The following is a 20,767-nucleotide window of genomic DNA, read 5'->3' as shown; positions in this document are numbered from 1 at the left end:
AGCCAGTCCACGGACAGAGCTCCCTGGCTCTTTTAAACTGGTCAGCCACTATCCGCATCCTTTAAAACTCAAAGTCAAGATAGCTACTTGAATGAACGTCACCTCCTTGCTCACTGGACTGACTTCCCTCACTCACCAAATTCCCAAGCTCACACTCTGACTAGTTGCACTCAGTAACCAGCTGTTATCTTCGTGCTTACTTCGTGCACTTAGGAAGTTCACCTCTATTTATACTAGCTGAAATTCTACAAAGATTAGTCAGCACTGCTGGCTAGAGAAACTAGTTCAAGCTAGCTACCTGATTAACTACCTGCAGCTGCCACCCCTGTAGGGAGCTTGTTTATTGCTGGCTAAAAGTGGACATCTCAAATCACTTTACAGCCAATGAAGTACTTTTTGAAGTTTAGTCACTATTGTAATGTAGGAAACGCAGCAGCCAATTTGAGCTCAGCAAACTTTCACAATCAGCAATGTGATAATGCCCAAAGATCATCTTTTTCTCATGAAGTTGATAAATTGTGTCTAGGATACCAGGGATAAGTCCCCTGCTGCTCTTCAAAATAGTACCAGCTGACCTTTAACATCCACCCAAGCAGGAAGCTGGAGCCTTGGTTCAATGCCCCATCAGAAAGACCACACTTGCAACAGTTGAAGCACTCCCTCAGTGCTACACTGGAGTGTCAGCTATGATTTTTATGCTCAAGCCCCAGGGTGGGACTAGAACCTGGAATCTTGCGATTCAGAGGCGGGATTGCTGCCAACTGAGCGGTGGCTGACAGAAATCCAAGTCTTCTCCTGAAGATCATTCTATCTCTGTATGTATCTCACTTTAAAATTCCTCCACAATTTCAGCTTGTGTTATTCAAATGCATTTCTCCAGTTCAACATCCCAATGTGTACTGGTTTCTGAAGGCAGTTGTGTTCTGGCCTCAATCATCTTTACTACCAACCCATTCTATCTGTTCATACGGATTGGGATGAAAGCCACAGATAAGCAGTATTAGTTTAATTTAACGTATTAATTTTAATCATTTAATTTATTTTTAGAGGGAGTCAAGCTTATAATTTTAAATGGTAAACTTCAGAATACACCTTGTTCTGGGTATTACATGGTATTACATGGTGCTAAGTAGTACCCAGAATAAGGTGTATTCTTGCAATTTACTATTAAACATGATTTTTAAATTATCAGGTACATTCCAGAAAGCACCTTTTTCTGGGTATTTTGTTAATCTCCTTCTCCTGCCTTCAGTGGGGCGGAAATAATCCAACTCCACACGGGACGATGATGAGGTTGGTATTCTGAAAGGATGAGATCAAGTGAGCTGAAGAAACAGTCCAGTGGTTTTCTCTAAAACAGAGGGACTGGAGCACTAACTGCATATCTGACTGTAGCCCAGCTCTTAAACTCCATCCTTTGCCACACTTCTATAGTGCATCTCAGTCAAAGATGTTTTAGCCAGGATAGGGTCAGAAGTTACCTGTCTGAAACTTAATTTAAAATTTTAATTTGAGGCTAGTGGGATGATTTTGTTTATGGCGTTACAATACCTCTAAACTAATCCATTGTCTTATTTTCTCTAATCTAATTGAATCTGGAATCGTAAAATGGATAAAATCCCTTTGGATCTTTTCACAATGTCCCAACCAACCCAGGTTATATAAATGTTTCTTCAGCAAGATCCAGTTCAATGTACGTGTGAACCTGAAGCACCGCAAATTGCACCCACTCTCTGGGCTCACATGGAAGCCTGAGCCAGGCCTTGACCTTCCAACTACAGTGCAATACACTGGGCAAAACTGCATTTCTTTTCCTGCCTCTGTTCCCTTCCCTAGTTCCTTGCTCAGAGCGTTATGGCCAATCAGTTCAACAGGATGGGGCAAAACACTGTTTCTAGTGAATTATCTCAAATGTGCTCAATACTGTGAGCAAGACTGTGGGCTGCATGTAGAAAGTTACTGCATATCTGTGGTTAATTCTATCGTACCAGATGTGGAGCTTCCGTGCTACTATCTTACTCCAGTCACAGTACAGGATGTGGAAGATTCCACTCTGTTATCATCAGACGGCACCAGACCTCACACTGCTCTCTGATCAGCTACAACAGTTGTGTGTCATTTTTTTCTAATTACAGTGTGTTATTCTAACATGGCATGGAGGTTGAACAATAACTTACCTGCTTTATTATAATGAGATAAAGTAACAACCATTTTATTTCTATTGCTGCAGAAATATGGTCCTCAAGTGGTGCTCATCACTAGTGCAACATCTTTCAACAGAATAGTCTCCAGCCTCTACTTTGTGGCTTATCAACAATGAGCTTGGCAGGTAGAATAGGCAAGTTAAGTAAAACCAATTTGCTCACAGCAAAATATGTTCACGTGGTGCACTAAGGTTCTAGTGCTTTTTCTTTGCCAAGAGATAAACCCAATAAACTCCCCACATGAAACATACCCAAAGACTACAGCTTTTCAAAAAAACTGGGCTTTAAATTTAGTATAAATGAATTTGGAGTTTAAATCTACTGCCTTGCATGGAATGCCAGTGTCTTTCCCTTGGCAGTCAGTCCCTCTGATCTCAGAGACAGATCTGGTCAACAACCATTTGATTTCCCTAATACAAAGGCAAAATATTGTAGGTGCTGTAAACCTGAAATAAAAACACAAAGTACTGTACATACTCAGGTCAGGAATCTGTGGCGAGAGAAACAGAGTTAACGGATTAAATTTACTTGCAGGCGTTAGGATCCGAGGGGTCCCAAGCCGTACTTGCCGGGAGGGAGATCAGCCGAGCAGTCTTTCCAGAGTCAGCCTCTTAATTGGCCATTTCTGTATTTGCCATCCTTGGGTGGGTTCTTGAGGCTGCCAGCTCAAGAGGGCTGGCGGCTCTTGATTCTCAGCAGCCCACTGGGAGAGGTGGGTGCTGCTGAGGCAGGTCGGTCTAATGTGGGGGAGCCTCAAAATGGAGGTGCACTCAAGATGTGTAAATCTAATTGCAGATTCCAGAGGTGCCAAGCTGGAAAGTCCCTCAGCATGGAGGGGAAACCCCTTTGCTGGTAGACTTGGGCCATGATTGAGCTCTTTCCCACTGGCAGTCCCATCTTTAGGGCTTTAAATCTCTGACTGTGGCCCCCAGCCTGCTACAGGGAGGTCACCTCCATGGAGCTGGTGGCTTCCACACACTGTGGGGGCCAGCTGCTGGCGGTGTTGCAAAATCACCTCTAAATCCTCAAATTGCTTGCCTGCTTCCATGCAGCGAGTAGGTGATCCAACTGCGAGGCCACTTCTGGGAAACTTCCCCAATGATAAGAGTGTGTCAGGGAGCCAGCCTGATGGGTTCCCTCCTATTTTCCCAGCCCTTCTGCCTCCAAGCCTGCCACTACGAGACTAGGAAAATTCAGCGCAACATTTTAGGTCAATGACCTAGTGGCTTCTGATGGAAGGTCATCAATCAGATATGTTTCTCTCTCCACAGATGCTGCCTGACCTGCTGAGTATTTCCAACGTTTTCTGTTTTGATCTCAATCCCTGCCATGAGCTGAGCGAACTGATGTTTGCCAAGACAACAATAGAGGCACTTCAGTTACCCTCAGTTCCTTGGATTAATGAAGATAAATAAAATCACACATGGTTCCAACTCATTTTATTTCCAAAAATACCCTTTTATTCTCAAGAGTTATAAAATATATTACATAATAATTCAATGTTAACATTACATAAAATTCAAAACAGGTCAGTTTCTTTCAATATGTTATGCGCTGCTATGAGGGTATCTCACTACACATAACAATTACCAAGTTATATTTACAATATTCATTTCATGTCAAATATACAACCTGAGGGGTTTCACACCATTTCTAGCTCCTTGGTGTACTGTGTTGGAGGGCCTGAGACAGTGGCCTTTCCCCATTCAGTCTTGGTTCCCACTCTTGATTGTTATCCAGTAACCTTCAAAAAGTGTATGTTTTGGACAATGGGTGAGGACAAGGAGCATACTTGATTGTGATACCCTTTCACTGTACATTAGCAAACTGATTCATGCTGTCTTGGCTCACAATCAGATAATGGTCAGTTGGGTAAGGTATCAGGAATTGTCTGGCATCCTAAAAACTATAACCCAGCAGAAGTCAAAATTTTCAAGTGAGAACATGAGAAAACTGGGAGCGTGCAAAGCAAGTCAAAGTGAAATTTCTAATTTTTTATCATGCATCGGGTGGGAGAGCCATACTTGCCCTCATGCTTTTAAAGTGATGAAATTGAGAACTGACTATCTGTCCTGATGGATCCACGGTTCTATCTATGCTCTGAGCATGAGTGAAATCACTTAAAGTAATGTACAGTGGTTTTACCCACAGATAAGAGCCTATCAAACCTAGCACATAGAAAGATAGTTGTGGGTTTTGGAGGCCAATCCCAGGACATTACTGCACGAGTTCCTCAGGGCAGTGTCCTAGGCCCAATCACCTTCAGCTACTTCATTAACTCGTAAGACCAGAAGCAGGGATGTTCCCTAATGATTGCGCAATGTTCCATTGAATTTACAACTCCTCAAATAATGGAGCACTTTGTGGTTGCATGCATCAAGAATCAAGCTTGGCAAGTAACATTCATGCCAGACAAGTGCCAGCTAATGACCATCTCCAACAAGAGAGAATCTAACCACCACCCCTTGATATTCAATAGGATTACCATCATCAAAAGCTCCCCAACCAGTCATTGGGCTAACCATATAAATACTGTGGCTACAAGAGCAGGTCAGAGGCTGGGAATTCTGCAGTGATAAACTCACCTCCTGACTCCCCAAAGCCTGTGCACCATCTGCAAGACACAAGTAAAGAATATGATATAATATTGTCCCCCACTTGCCTGGATGAGCGCAGTTCCAAAAATGCACAAGCGCAGGTAACTTGATGCCATCCGGGACAAAAGCAGCTTGCTTGATCGGTACCCCATCCACTACCTTTAAACATTCACTTCATCCATCACCAGCACAGTGGCAGCAGTGTCTAATGTCTACAAGGTGCACTGCAGCAGCTTGGCAAGGCTCCTTCAGCAGCACCTTTCAAGTCGACAACCTCTACCACCTAGAAGGGTGAGCAGCAAACATGGGAGTACCACCACCTGCAGGTTCCCCTTCAAGTCACATACCATCCTGACAGAAACATAGTTATAAGGTGATTAAGGTTGGGAAATATTCTAGGGTACACAATATTTCGTAAAGACAGACAGAATGGCAAAGGAGGAGGGATGATCCTGAAAGTAATTGATGACATAAGGACATTAGTGAGAACGGATCTGGCCCCAGAAGATCATGAAGTAGAATCAGTATGGATGGAAATTAGGAATAGCAAGAGTCAGAAAACACTGGTGGGAGTGGTTTACAGGCACCCTAACAGTAGTTATATTGTTGAACAGAGTATTAAACAAGAAATTATGGAGCTTGTAACAAAGGCAAAGTAATAGTTGTGGACGACTTCCATCTTCACGTAGACTGGGACAATCAAATTGGGAAGAGTTGTCTAGAAGATGAGTTTGTAGAATGTTTTTGTGGCAGTTTCTTGGAGCAATATGCAGTGGAACTGATGTTGACTTTTTCTAATCATACAATGCTTTTCTAAATGCATTATTAAAACTTCCTTAATAATAAATTCCAGCATTTTCCCAATGACAGATGTTAAGTTAATTGGCATGTAGCTTACTGTTTCTTTCTTGCTCCTTTCTTGAAAAGCGGTGTAACATTTGCCAATGCCCAATCTGATGAGACTGTTGCAGAATCTAAGGAATTTTGGAAAATCACAGCTAGTGCATCCACTATCGCTGCAGCTATTGTTTAAGAACCCTAGCGTAGAGGCCATCAGGTCCTGAGGATTAGTTGGATTTTAGTCCCTTAAGTTTCTCCTGTCTCTGCTTCTAAGGGATCAGGGTTTACTTTAGCTACTCTTTTGCTTTTTATATGCTTATAAAAGATCTTACAATCTGTTTTTATATTACTGGCTAGTTTACTCCCATATTCTATTTTTCCCTTTATATCAACTTTTTGGAGACCTTATGCTGGTTTCTAAAACGCTCCCAAACCTCAGACTTGCTACTGTTTTTCCTTTTTGCAAGATTGTAAGCCTCTTCTTTCAATCTAATACTATTCTTAACTTCCTGAGTGAAAATCATATCCTTCTCGCTGAGTTTTTGTTTTTCAATGGAATGTATTTTTGTTGAACATTGAATTGTTTCTTTAAATGTCTTCCACTGTTCATTTACTGCCATATCTTTAGTCTAATTACTCAAACAATCTTAGTCTGTTCTCCCCTCATATCTATCTAATTAGCTTTGTTTAAGATTCTTGTTTGTGATTGGAGTATGTCACTTTCAAACTTAACATGGAATGCAATGGTATTATGATCACTATTTCCCAGTGGATCCTTCACTATGACATTACTAATTAACCAGTAGGATGAATAAAGGAGAACCAGTAAATGTAATATTCTGGATTTCCAAAGAGGCATTCAATAAGGTACCACACAAAAGTTTAATAGGCAAGATAAGGGCCATGGAGTTGAGGGCAATATATTAGCATGGATAGAGGATTGGTTAATGGGCAGGAAGCAGAAAATGGGCAAAAAAATGGAGCATTTTCAAGTTGGCAGGCAGTGAATAGTGGAGTGCCACAAGGATCGGTGCTGGGGACTTTCTATTTACAATATATTAATGACTTAGATGAAGAGAGAGAGAGTAATGTATCTACATTTGCTGATGATACAAAGCTAGGTGGAAAGGTGAGCTGTGGAGAGGATGCAGGCTGCAAAGAGATATTGACAAGTTAAGTGAGCAACAAGATGACAGATGGGGTATAATGTAGGGAAGTGTGAAATTATTCACTTTGGTCGTAAGGGTAGAAAAACAGAATATTGTTTGAAAGGTGAGAAACTTGTAAGTGTTCAAAGAGACTTGGGTGCTCGTACAAGGAATGCAGAAAGTTAGCATGCAGGCAAGCAATTAGGAAGGCAAGTGGCATGTTGGCCTTTATTGCAAGGGGATTGAAGTACAGGAAAGAAGTCCTGTGGACAAGTACAGAGTTTTGGTGAGACCGCATCTGGAATACTGTGTGCAGTTTTGATCTCCACATTTAAGAAAGAATATATTTGCATTGGAGATGTTGCCATTCCTTCAGCATTGCTGGGTCCAATTCCTGGAACTCCCTCCCAAACAGCACTGTGTGTGTACCTACACCACATGGAGTACAGCGGGTCAAGAAGATAGCTCACTATCACCTTCTCAAGGGCAATTAGAGATGCGCGATAAATGCTGGCCTTGCCAGTGACACTCATATCCTGTGAATGAAATGAAATAAAATGAGTAATCGAGGCCATGAAAGAATGTGGAAAAACTGAAGCGTAATGGAAACAAAATAAAGACACTTTTTTCCCCCTTTACTTCCTTTTCCTCTACTTTTACTCATGCTTCAGATACCCCAAGTCCTTCTGGACTTGGCCATGCCTGGACTTCTGTGAGCTGTTCTGGGCACCACACAATAAGGAGGATGCATTGGCGTTGTAGGGAGTGCAGTGTAGATTTACCAGGATGATACCTAGACACCAATGATTAAATTACAAGGAGAGGTTATACAAACTAAGGTTTATTGCCTCGAATTTAAAAGGTTAAAGAGTGATTTGATCCAAGCTTTCAAGATATTAAGGGGAACAGGGAGTGTAAATTGGGAGAAACTATTTCTACCAGTTAGTGAGTCTAGCATAGTCAAAACAATTAAAGACTTTTCAGGAGTGAAATTAGGAAGCAAATCTTAATGCAAAGGGTAGAAGTTGGAACTCTTGTTCTGCAAACAACAGTTGGTGCCAGATCAATTGTTAGCTTTATAACTGAGATTGAGAGCTTTATGTTAGCCAAAGTTATGGAGCACAGTCCAGTATATGTAATTCGGTGGCAGATCAGCCCACTCCTGTTCCAATGGAGGTAAATAAATCAGGCCATTCAACAATTCACCAAAACATGTACTAAACAATGATTTAATAGACCTGGGTTGTTAGGAAGAATAAATAACCAACAGACTAATCAGGAGTATAAGTTTCAGAGATCCACAGATGTATTTATTCTGGTCAATATCTTGTGCTCGGTTTTACATTTTCCAAGCAATCATTTTAATGCCTTATTCACATGACTGATATTAAAGTTGATGCCGTATTTAAATTTTGTTGAACAGTTTTACTTGCATTCATGTATGTTTTATAAAAATATAAATCATGAACAATCTGTTTTGATGATGAGGGGTACATTTTGCTATACGAAATGGTCATGGGCATGTGTGATCTAATCATAATAGGGCATTGACCTTGACAAGCAGTGGCAAACCGGATACTGCAGTCAGGTTTGGGGAAAGGGTGAAGAATTCAGGGTCACATTGGTGAGATTTGGCCCTGTTAGAATCAGATGTTTTCACTTTTGATTTGCAGAGAAACATCTTTACATGTAAATTCAAATCATTTCTGAAGAATTTCTGTTCCAACGGTTTAAACAGAAGGCAAATCAGGTGGGTTCTGTTAATGACAAGTACTCCTCCTTGCCACTCTGCACCAAGACAGAAGCCATACTTTACACCCAAACAGTAAATACTAAAATTTCTCCCTTTCAAAAAATGAAGGGAAGAAAATTGGATGGGGGAGCTTTAAATGTGCACCACATAGATGAGCAGTGCAAACAGAAACCCTTTGTTAAGAAAGTTTATCAGAAGTTCCCCTGATCACTGTACTATTTCCTGTCTGCAGTCTCTTTGTGTAGTGCAGTAGCAGTATCAAAGTGCATCATTTCCTGTTATGGGACACTGTGTATGACAGTGTATCTAACACAGGCCATTATCTCACTTGCACACAGCAGGATCTACCAGCAGTTGTTACTCTGCCACCTGCTGCCTTTGTCATGGCCTCTGGATTGAGTACAGAACATTTGAGGAATCCAAAAATGTCACTTTTCATTTAAGCTTGAGGGAGGGGGGGATGTGGGTGAACATGCAGTTAGTTGCCAGACCCCCTTTTTAAAATGAAGTTAATATTTATGTTACAATAATATTTATTGTACCAACATCTGATTCTAACAGGGCCAAATTTCACCAATGTGACCCCAACTTCTTTGTACGCCTGATGACAACTTGGTTCTGCCCCATTTTATCCTACACCCCTTCCCAAACCTCTCAACAGTATCCTGTTTGCCACTGCCTGTCAGGGTCAATGCCCCATTATGATTTGGTGTCTTATACCCATGACCATTTCATATAGCAAAATGTACCCCTCGTCATCCAAACAAATTTGTTGATTTACAGATAAGTACTGGGTTTCCCATTCTTGTGCTCACTACTTTGTGGCTTGCTACTCACTAAAGTGATTGGAAATCATGGGCTGACTAGGGCAGAAGTGGAAAACCCTAACCATAATTCTTCTCTGTTACCTTCCTTTATCTCTCCTGAAGGTGTTGCCTCATGCTGCAATATGGATTCTAGGGTACTAGCCATGATTAGCTACGTCCAAGTAGCTAATCACCATGCATCGTGTCTACCAATAAGCTCACTCCAGGGTATTTGGGAAGGTGAATGGTTCACAACATTATCATCCATTATTATCAGCAGTGCAGCAGGATTCCCTATGATGTGATAATGAATCAAAAGCCAGGCTAAGTTGTTTCTCTTCCCCCTAGCCCAGGGGCACCAAAGCCAATTAAAAAAGCTTTACCCTGACTTATAGCACAGACAGGAAATTGTACCTGGGACCTTCCTGCCCTGTGCAGCTCAACAAGATGCTGCATTTACCCACTGAGCTATTAGGTGTTTCCAGATGGGCTTAATTAAAAAGCTACCGGGCAGAATTGTCCATGCCCACTGGTGTTGGGTGTATTCGGTGGCGTGAGCGGACAATTTGGTGAGAAGACCCAAAATCGATTTCACGACATCGTGAAACCAGTTTGCAATCATTCGCTCTGTCCACCATTGGCAGGCCACGTTTCCCACCATTGGATGTGGGGAACCTCGTTGTAATACAGCAGCATATTATAAGGCCAACCTGCTGGAATTGTTGCCCCCTGCTGGATGGTTCGCTCACGTCAGCATGATTGCACGCCAACATGCTTTACAGCATCATATAAAAGGCATGCACTTGGCGGGCTGCACTTTGAGAGGAACTCGGAGGTGAGTACACAGTAACGCTGAGGAGCGCTCGCCTGAGTCGCCTTTGGGACTTCAAGGTTGAGGTGCATTGGGGGGGCAAGGGCTGCCCTGCAGTTGAGGCACATTGGTGGTGGGTGGCAAGGGCTGCGCTGCAGTTGAGGCGTGTTAGGAGGGGGCAAGGGCTGCCCTGTGGTCGAAGGCAACGCTCGCACGTGCAGGGTGGGGGGGTGGTTATGAGCGAGGGAAGCGGCCACACACGAGGGAACCCTTGTATAAAGTGACCATTCCTCTGCAGCTGAGACAGTTCAGGTGCAGCCACGTTGACATGCCTGGAGTCAGGCCTCTAGCTTATCTGCCCACTCAAGCAACACAGAGGCATCAAAGTGCCACAAAGTGCTCCAGAGCTTTTCATCCCCAGGCACAGGCTGCGAACTAATGAGCGTTTTAGTGGATTGCAGAACAGTTGGACAACTGGGCAAGTTGTACAATCTCCTTGCTAAAGCTGGCCATGGGGCAGTCACTGGTAGAGGCGCTCACAGCCCCTTGCAATATCATCATCCCTGTTTGGACCAGTCTCCCCCATGGTTCAAGCTAACAGTGCAGCTTTGCAGTGCAGGTTAGGTCAATGCCTGCGCCTGAGCTGAGAGCATAGCATGCAGCCCAATAGGCAAAGCTGATGCCAATCGGTCAGGTGGAGTGAGGCGGAGGTGGGTGGGGTTTCGGGCAGCCATGCAGCGCACTAAACTCTGGCCATCCAAGTGGTGGACAGCACTTTCTAGGATGCATTAAGGGGCCTTCAGAGTTAACCACGACAGGTTCTTAGTACACCCATGCTAACCCACACATCTCTCTTTCATCCTGCAGGGTCATGGAGCCTGCTGATTTAGCTGTATGTCTCGTGGTTTACAGAGAGTGAAGACGACTGAGAAGAGACCGACTGAGGCGCCAGGCTGAGCAGAGGGAGGAGCAGCACCCTCTGGAAGAAGGGGTGACTTGGGGCTCCTGCACACGCTGCCAAAGAGCCACAGCGAGCTGTCGCTGGTCGGCGCCTAGCGACACAGGGTCTATAGATGCCCTCTTTCATTCCTGCAGGTGACTGAGAACCAGGAACTGGTCGGTCACATCTGCCAGTTACTGCAGGATTTGGCGCCACAGGGACATGGAGGGCATCCATTACCAGTGGCCGTGAAAGTGATAGTGGCGCTCAATTTCTATGCCAGTGGCTCCTTTCAGGGCCCCACAGGTGACCTCTGTGGGATCTCACAAGCCCCACCCACAAATGCAACCATGAGGGCACACAACTTTGTGCATTTCACCCGGGACCAGGACAGCCAGGATGCAAGAGCAATTGGATTTGTCCAGATCTCGGGTTTCCCACAGGTGTAGGGTGCCATCAACTGCACTCACATGGTGCTCAGATCTCCATCGCAACACACGGTCAAATATGTCAACTGCAAGGGCTTCCATTCGCTGAATGTGCAGCTGTGTGCGACCATCAGAAACGCATACTGCAGGCCAGTGCACGGTTTCCAGGGAATATCCATGACTCCTACATTCTCAGTCAGTCACAGATCCCTGACATCTTCCAAGGTCCACAGAAGCTGCAGGGATGGCTCCTCGGGGACGAGGGCTACCTGCAGAGGATGTGGCTGATGACACCCAAGCAGCAGCCTCAGACTGCAGCAGAGCAAAGGTATAACGAGTCTCACGCTGCAACTCGCACCTTGGTGGGAGCAGACCATCGGGATGCTGAAAATGAGGTTCCAGTGCCTGAACCAGTCTGGTGGAGCCCTGCAATACAGTCCACAGAGGGTGGCACACATCATCATTGCCTGCTACGCCCTTTCCAGCCTGGTGCTGCAATGGGAGAGGAGCTGATTGAGGAGGAGATGGAGGATCTAGAGGTCTCCTCTGATGAGTACACCTGCTGATCCTCTTCCCTATGGGTGCCCAAGGGCCCCTGGTTAAACCCTTGAGGAGAAGGGGTAGCTGGAGTGAGATCGAGCTGCTCTGCACCCCTCTCGCGCACACACTGTTGGAGGTCAACTATGGCGTCAGTGATGGAGTTGAGCCCGTGCAGCAGTGCAGGAGCGACGTCCTGGACCAAGGTCTCCATAGTGGCTGCTATCCTACCAGTGTTGACCTCGGTGCTTTGGCATGCCGGTGCTATCACCTCAACCTGAAAGTGGACGGACTCCTCCATCGTGCCTTGCAATCTGAGGAGTGCAGCCGACCTCTCTTCCTGTTGTTCCTGAGCTTGCCTTTGCAGCTCCAGCAACTGAGGTATGACCGAGTCCAGAGGCTCTTCGTCTGATTCAGATGCAGCAAATATCTGGCCTCTAGCAGTCCTCCGAGTGCCGGGGACCTGCGAATTCCCTGCCTCCACCTGCTATGGATCAGAAAGTGCGATGTGCTCACCGGATTGTGGTCCCAAGGCTACTCTAAAGCTAGGTCCCACCGAGGTGTGTGTCTCTGCACTGGTGGAGGGTGTGGGTGAGTGCTGTGATGGGACTTCAAGGAGGGTGCCCCCAGATTCCTCTTCAGAGCTTTCTTCAGGGCTTGATTGGAGGCCCTGGGTCATGGGCTCCATCGGCTGTTTCCCAGATGTGCCTGTGGAAGCAAGGGGAGATAATTAGTGTTTGACGGGCCTGTGAAAGAGGACACATCACTCACAGCATGTTGTCTGATGGATGGTGCATTGCTGGATCCTCACTTGGTTGAGCACCGCCGACTTCACTGTCAGCAGAGGATCAGTCCAGATCCTTGCCGGCCAGCTGGATGGCTCTCTTTTCAAGGTCCATGATAAACTTGATTTCAGGCATTCCTCCAACGGTCTGTGACCTCCCTGTAGTCGTGTGCCAGTTTGTCCTGTATGAATACAGATGGAGAGAGTGTAAGCAGGATGCCTTCCAGGCCAGATGATAAGCATGCTTGGCGTGTGTGGGTGGTGAGTGGTCCCATGGATGGGATGAAGACAATGAAGGTGTGTGTGAGAGAGTGACTGGTGATGTCTCTTGAACCAACAGTGAGTGAGGGCCCTTGGATGTGTGATAGGTTTGTGAGTGTGTGATTTGAGAGTGATGAGAAAAATGACTTACGCTGGCAGAACAGAAGAAATTATTCATCCTCTTGTGGCACTGGATGGCTGCCCACTTTTGAAGGGCACTGCTGCTGACCACTGCCGCCACCTCCCAGGCCGGGTTAGTGATGCTGCTGCCCGCCCTGCGGCCAGAGCGGGGGTAGAGGACATCACAGCGAGCCTCCACTGCACCCAAAAGGTGCTCGAGGGACGTGTCATTGAATCTGGGGGCTGCAGCCTTTTTGCCTTTCACAGCCATGTCATCTTTGCAGCAGTCGTGGGCTGAAAGCTCTGAGAAGTGTGCGTGCGGCTGGACTTTAAATATGGCGCCCAGCATGATGAAGCAGCGAGGTGATGGCGTGGCGGGTGAGTGAGACTCGCCCGCCTTGGAAATTGCGTGTTTCCTGGGAATGCATAATTAATGTGGCAAGTTTGGGACGATACGGCGTGAAAAGCTGCCATTGTGGCCTGCTACTGCACTTGATGCAAACCTGGGTCGATTCTGCCCACCGTCTTCGTAAAAAAATGTAATTGGCAATTTCTTTTGGTCAGAAATTGAACTCAGCCAAAAGTGCCATTTACAATGATGTGGCATGCAACATGAGGGTACGTATCTCACAGGTTTCCACTATTATGCTGTAGGTTTTCAACAAAAACATAAAAGGGTTGTTTAACAAATTTTAATGTATATGTTGTCTTCAGTGTTTGGTAACATGGTATTGTAACTGGTGGATTGTTGCCACTGACTTTAATAGTTTGGAGATCCTGAATTAATGAATACAGAATCCAATTGGAACGATCACTGGAGCAGTGTTGCCTCGTACCTATCACTCGAATTTCTCTGCTGGTGGATTATATGTGTTTTCTACCAACAATTAAGTTAGTTTAATTGGATGTTTACAATACCCAGCAGCCAAGTCAGTGGATCATTGAGACCCTTACCAGTCAATTGGATGCACTGCAGGAATTCACCAAGCCTCCTTAGACAGCACCTTCCAAACCCACGATCACTACCACCTAGAAGGACAAGGGCAACAGATGCATAGAAACACCACCACCTGGAGGTTTCGCTCCAAGTCACTCACCATCCTGACTTGGAAATATATCACCATTCCTTCACTGTTGCGGGGTCAAAATCCTGGAATTCCCTTCCTAACAGCACTGTAGGTGTACCTACACACAGGAACTGCAGAGGTTCAAGAAGGCAGCTCACCACCACCACCACCTCAATGACAATTAGAGATGGGCAATGACATTGCTGGCCTAGCCAGCGATGTCCACACAAATGAATGAATTTAAAACAAAAACATAGGTTAATTGAGTTACCCTTTGGTGACCCACACTCATAAATCTGGAACTTGGGGTGAAATCTAAGCTGCCTAGAAAGTTATTTAACACCCCCTACCCTCCCCCACCCCCAAGTACATTGGTATATTTTTATGATGCCACAAGAGTATATGAACGTAGTTTGTTTTTCTACCTGTCTGACATATTTCTGTTCGCTTTCCCCCCCACCAGATGTCAGATCCAATCAACTGGCTGCACAGCACCAAGAAACTTTGTCAGGTTATGATTGAAAAAAATGAGCAACGAATTGCGATGCCCCTCAAAGAAGTAAGTGACTAGGACATCTGGTGGAGTCATATTGTCAAATCTTCCCAACTGGGTCAAGTTGGCTAGGATGAGGCTGTGGAAATTGTATTATTATCATAACTGGGCTCCGGGAGCCTTTGATAAATAAATTTGGAAATTGCTGTTGCAAACTAGTGAACATTTATTGACTATTTACACTATTTACTGAGACAGACTTTAGCAGGACTCCATTGGAACTTTCTTCCCTTGCGTTCCAGTTACATGTGACCTGACATCACTGATACTCTTTCGAGTTATCAACAGTCACAGATTGCAACTCTTTTGAGTACAATCACAGTTCTTGGTTTCCGGGAGTGGGACATGAACCCACAACCCTCTGATTCAAAGGCGAGGGTGCTATGAACTGAGCCACAGCTGACACCTTGCACTCTAACCATTAGCATAATAATTATTAGCCCTTCATACTACACCTTCCCTCCAATCTTTCGTTTTACTCACTAATTATTTACACATCCTACTTACCTGCCCCCTTCCCCCCCACAAGTCATTCTTCCCTTCCCTAAGTCATAACGAAAGATGCTGTGGTGTTTTGACTAGTCTACCGGATCACGTTCTTGTTTCCTGTGGGGAAAAGGGTTAGGAACACAATGTTCTTGTGAAGGGGCCTGTGAACCATCCAGTAAGTTGGCCCAGGTTGTCTTCTTGGTCATCAGGGTGGTCAGCCCGTTCCTGTAGAGGCTGACTACTGGTGGATACCAGAGTGGACCTGTTCTGCCGGGGGACGCATGGTCAGTGTGCACTAGGCAGGAATGTGGATGAATGGACTGACTCAAAACCTGACCAGGCTGGCTCCGGTCTCAAACCCAGACAGACTGTCTTCGTGAGAGCTTTGGTAAATCTTGTGCTTTGTGGCAACGGTTGTGTGTCAGGGCCTGGCGTGCCTGGTAGTGGTCCTCTTTTTCTCGCACCTGTTCTATCTCTGTCACTTTGAGACATGGTCAAAGGGTATGGGAGACTCAGGAGCTGTGTACGTAATCTCCTACCCATTGAGGGTTCTGATAGACCCAGATTGTTCGGCAGTGTAGGCTGTTAACTCAGCAGGGCCAGGTCGACATTGTCCTTTTTTTTCAACAGGAATTTGACAGTACAGACCCCTCTTTCAGCCTCACCATTTGCTTGTGGGTACCTAGGCGAGCTGGTGATCTGAATAAAGCCATATATCTCTGAAGCATTTGAAGTAGTCATTGGCGAACAGGGGACCATTATCAGATTAAATCAGGGATGCCATGTGTGGCAAAAATTTCCTTGAGCACATTAATAGCTGCTATCGAGGTGGGCCCGTGTAGCTGTTTGACCTCAATCCAGCAAGAGTAATAATCCATGACGATAGGAAAGGTTTTCTACTTGAAGACAAAAAGGTCTATCCCGAGGCATTCCCACAGTAGGGATGAGAAGGAGGATGCTATCAGTGGCTCCTTGTGGTCTTGCCTATGAATGGCACAAGTAGTACACTTAGAAATCCTGTCTCAATAGCTTTGGAGATAACTGGCTACCAGACTGAATTGCGGGCTGTAACCCTGCACTTCCTATTACCCAGGTATCCTTGGTGCAGCCATTGGAGAGTGTCTAACCTGGGAAGGACAATCCGGTTATTGCAGACTAACAAATCATCCATGAGGCTCAGGTGGCGATGTTGTTCAAAGTCCTGCTTCAGAATACAATTGCTAGGAACATCGGCTGACCATATACTCTTCTTCAGAAGAATCATATTGGACTTGAAACGTTAACTCTGTTTCCCTCTCTACAGATGCTGCCAGACCTGCTGAATTTTTCCAGCACTTTCTGTTTTTATTCCAGATCTCCAGCATCTAGAATATTTTGCTTTTATTTTAGTATACATTGTGTGCTGGTATCCCCAGGGGGAATGTGGGACAAGCTGTGATCAGCTTCTTACCCTGGACGTATTCTGTACTGGCACCAAATCTCATGAGCCGTAATCGAAACCTTTGAATGCAGGGTGGCATCGTTGCCAATTCCTTGGTGTTAAGCAGGGTGACTACTGGCTTTTGATTGGTTTGGAATGTAAATTTGAGTCCCTGGGCCTCGTCATAATCCAAAAACCTTTTGCAAGCCCATGTGATGGCCAGGGCGTCTTTTTCAATGACAGCATACCAATACTCTGTTTCTGTCAGTGTTCTGGAGGCATAATATACCGCTCTGTGAGAGCCGTCACACTGAATTTGGAACAATACAGTCCCTAGGACAATGGACGATGTGTCAACTGCGACTATGGTGGGTAGGCCTGGGTCTCAAATTGCCAGTGTTTCCGTGGACATGAGCATTCCCTTGATTGTGTCGAATGCCTTCTGCTGGTGTTCATCCAAGTACAAGGTCCTGGTTCAGAAGTTGTCATAATGGTTAGTTGATATGTGCAAGATTGGGGAGAAACTTATCTAGCTGATAAAACATGCCCATAAAATGTTGAAGTTCTGTAATGTTAAGGGGCAATGGGAAATTCTTGATGGCTGTGGTTTTCTGGGGGTCTGCTTGGATGTCAAATGTGTGGACGGTGTGGCCTAAAAAATATATAGTGGGTTTAGAGAACTCGTATTTATGATGAAGTTTAAGGCCTGTAAACGTTGCAACACCATTCACACTCTGGCATTGTGCTCCTCAGTGGTGGATCCATGAATGAGAATATTGTCCATATGGCAGAGAACTCCTTCCAGCCCTCCCAAAATGCCAGTCCTGGCATGTTGAATGATGATGGGCACTAAGGCTATTCCAGATGGTAGGTAGTTAAAACCATATCGGCCGAAGGGCGTAATGTGGTTAACAACTGACTCTTCATCTAGTGGGAGCTGTCAGAAGCTGCTATTGGCATCAAGTTTAGTGAAAACTCAGCTCCTCGCAAGCTTTGCCAGGCTTTCATCAACACATGCAATGGGATAGACTTGTGTCTCTACGGCCTTGTTCAGATAGGCGAGGTCCACACAAATGCGAAGTGAGCCATTAGGCTTGGGCACAGGTACCATGCCGGAGCACCAAGAAGTGGGTTCCATTACCGGTGATATCACTTCCTGGTGTAGCGTGGAGTCAACCCCTTGCCTCACCTTTTACAAGAGAGGGTGGGGGGGCCTTTTGTGGGGTAAATAAACATACCATTTGGCTTTAAAGTAATGCAGTTAGCCGTGTGGAGCTGCCCCGGACTCGTAAACAATTTTTGAAATTCCCTTTGAATTTATCCAGTTTAGCCCGACTGTTCAGCTCTTCTGTCCTGTAAAGAAGTTGCAAATCTGGGTAGGCGCCCTGGCTCAGTAATAACCACTCCTGGTTTGGAAAAGCATAGAGAATTGCTGCAATTTCTCGCCCCCTATTGCAAAATATAGCAGTCATCTGCCCTTGTACCTTGAGTGGAGTGCCCCCTGGAGCATGCAGTAGAGTCGTAGATGGTTGGAGAAATTCAGGCTTCAGCCACATTACAGAATGGACACTTCTGCACCTGTGTCCGACATAGAATTGGTTTTGTGGCCATTAACCGTGATGTCCGCAATCCAAAAGATGTCCTTAGATTTTGCAGTTTCACCCAAGAAAGGCACTTTGTGATTCTCTGGATCTTCTGTTTCCTGGACACTCTTGATCTGATCAGTCTCTCTTTTTAAATTTTTGACCTGAAAATGACTGCAACGGCATGCTAGTTTTAAAATGCCCTCCCATTGTGGCACTCGGCATTAATTGCTGGTCAAGCTTTGCTCCGATGAGGTTTTCTTTTCCCGCCACAACATGGACATGGAACAGTAGCACTGACCACCGCTCTGTTTTCTGGCTGGCGCGCTGATAGCCGTATGGTTCACGAACTGGACCAAGTCGGCAGTGTACCCTCAGGAAGGCTCCCCATCACGCCGGATGACTAGCCTGTTTTGTTCATGATGTTCAGCCTGCCTGGCTAACTGTACTGCTTTGGACAAAGTGAGATCTTCTCTGGACTGTAGGAAGTCTGAGAATGCTTCATCGATCGCCCACACTACAATGCAGTCTCTGATGAGCTCCTCTCTTAATGTCCCATATTCACAGTTATCTGCTAAGTGATGCAGGTTGTTTATAAAAGAATCGATATTCTCACCAGGTTAAAAGCAAAATACTGCGGATGCTGCAAATCTGAAATAGACAGAAAATGCCGGAAAAACTCAGCTGGTATGGCAGCTTCTGTGGAGGGAGAAATTGAATTAACATTTCGAGTCCGTATGACATTCAAAGCTAAAGAGAAGTAGAAATGTGATGGATTTTACCCTGTTTAAGAGGGGGTGGAGCAAAATAGAAGATCAGCAGGTGAGAGCCAAGGAAAAATATATGACAAAGATGTCATGAACATAGGATAAAGGAAGTGTTAATGGTGGTGTTACAGACTAAAGAAGGTGCTGATAGCGGCATAAAGGTAAGATAGCAGAATGTGTTAATAGCAGAACAAGGGTTAGCGCTCTGTGAAAGTAAAACATAAAAACAAGTGACAGATGGCCCTGTTGGTGGGTGGGGGGTTTAGGGAAAAAATAATTTTTAAAAATTGGATGAAAAAAGGGGTAAAGATGAAGGAGAGAGTTCATGGTCTGACATTGTAGAACTCGATGTTAAGTCTGGAAGGCTGTAAAGTGCCTAATCAGAAGATGAGGTGCTGTTCCTGCAGTTTGCGGTTGGTCTTCACTGGAACATTGCAGCAGTCCAAAGACAGACATGTGGGCATGAGAGCAGGGTGGTGTGTTGAAATAGCAAGCGACAGGGAGGTCTTGGTCATGCGGATTGAGTGAAGGTGTTCCGCAAAGTGGTCACCAAGTCTGCGTTTAGTCTCCCCAATGTAGAGGAGACTGCATTGGGAGCAGCAGTCCAAATTGAAGGAGGTGCAAGTGAAGCGCTGCTTCACTGAAAGGAGTGTTTGGGGCCTTGGATGATGAGAAGGGAGGATGTAAAGGGGCAGGTGTTGCACCTTCTGCGATTGCATGGAAAGGTACCATAGGAAGGGGATGAGGAGTTGGCAGTGAGGCAGGAATGGACCAGGGTGTCATGGAAGGAACGGTCCCTACGGAATGCTGACGGGATTGAGGGGAGGATGTGTTTGGTGGTGGCATCATGCTGGAGTTGGTGGAAATGGCAGAGGATGATCCTCTGAATGTGGAAGTTGGTGGGGTGAAAAGTGAGGACAAGGGGTACCCTATAATGGTTCTGGGAGGGAGGAAAGGGATGAGGGCAGAGGTGTTGGAGATGGGTTGGGCACGGTTGAGGGCCCTGTCAACCACAGTGGAGGGGATCCTTCAGTTAAGGAAGAAGGAAGACATGTCAGAAGCGCTGTTTTGGAAAGTGGCATCATAGAACAGGTGTGACAGAGGCAGAGGAACTGAGAGAATAGGATGGAGTCCTTACAGAAAACAGGGTGTGAGGAGCTGTAGTCGAGGTAGCTGTGGGAGTCGGTGGGCTTGTAATGAATATTGGTGGACAATCTGTCACCAGAAATGGAGACAGAGGTCAAGGAAGGGAAGGGAATTGTCGGAGATGGACCATGTGAAGGTGAGACAGGGGTGGAAATTGGAAGCAAAACCGATAATTTTTTCCAGGTCTGGATGAGAGCAGGAAGCAGCACTGATAAGAATTGTGTGAGGGGGCCTGATGGAGGTGTAGAGGGGCTGGATGTCCATAGTGAAGAGGAGGAGGTTAGGACCAGGAAACTGGAAATTGTTGATTTGACCTAGGGCATCAGAGGAATCGCAAATGTAGGTGGGAAGAAACTGGACAAGGGGAGAGAGAATGGAGTCAAAATAGGAATAAATGAGTTCCATGGGGCAGGAACAGGCTGACAATCGGTCTACGAGAATGGTCCTGTTTGTGGATTTTGGGAAGGAGGTAGAAGCGGGCTATGCAGGGTTGGGAGACTGAGGTTGGAAGCT

General features: G+C 45.5%; 1 protein-coding gene across 1 annotated transcript in view; it reads left to right on the top strand.

Moving 5' to 3' along the window:
- Positions 1-20,767, top strand: part of LOC144683724 (uncharacterized) — a 52,960-nt gene that overhangs the window by 9,131 nt on the left and 23,062 nt on the right. Inside the window, exon 2 of the mRNA XM_078547050.1 lies at positions 14,760-14,855. Within this exon, the coding sequence (XP_078403176.1) occupies positions 14,760-14,855 (96 nt within the window). The remainder of the gene's footprint in view (positions 1-14,759; positions 14,856-20,767) is intronic.

Source organism: Cetorhinus maximus, chromosome 8 (assembly GCF_964194155.1).
Source record: "Cetorhinus maximus chromosome 8, sCetMax3.hap1.1, whole genome shotgun sequence".
NCBI classification, from domain to species: domain Eukaryota; kingdom Metazoa; phylum Chordata; class Chondrichthyes; order Lamniformes; family Cetorhinidae; genus Cetorhinus; species Cetorhinus maximus.
This window is presented reverse-complemented; position numbering and strand designations above follow the sequence as displayed.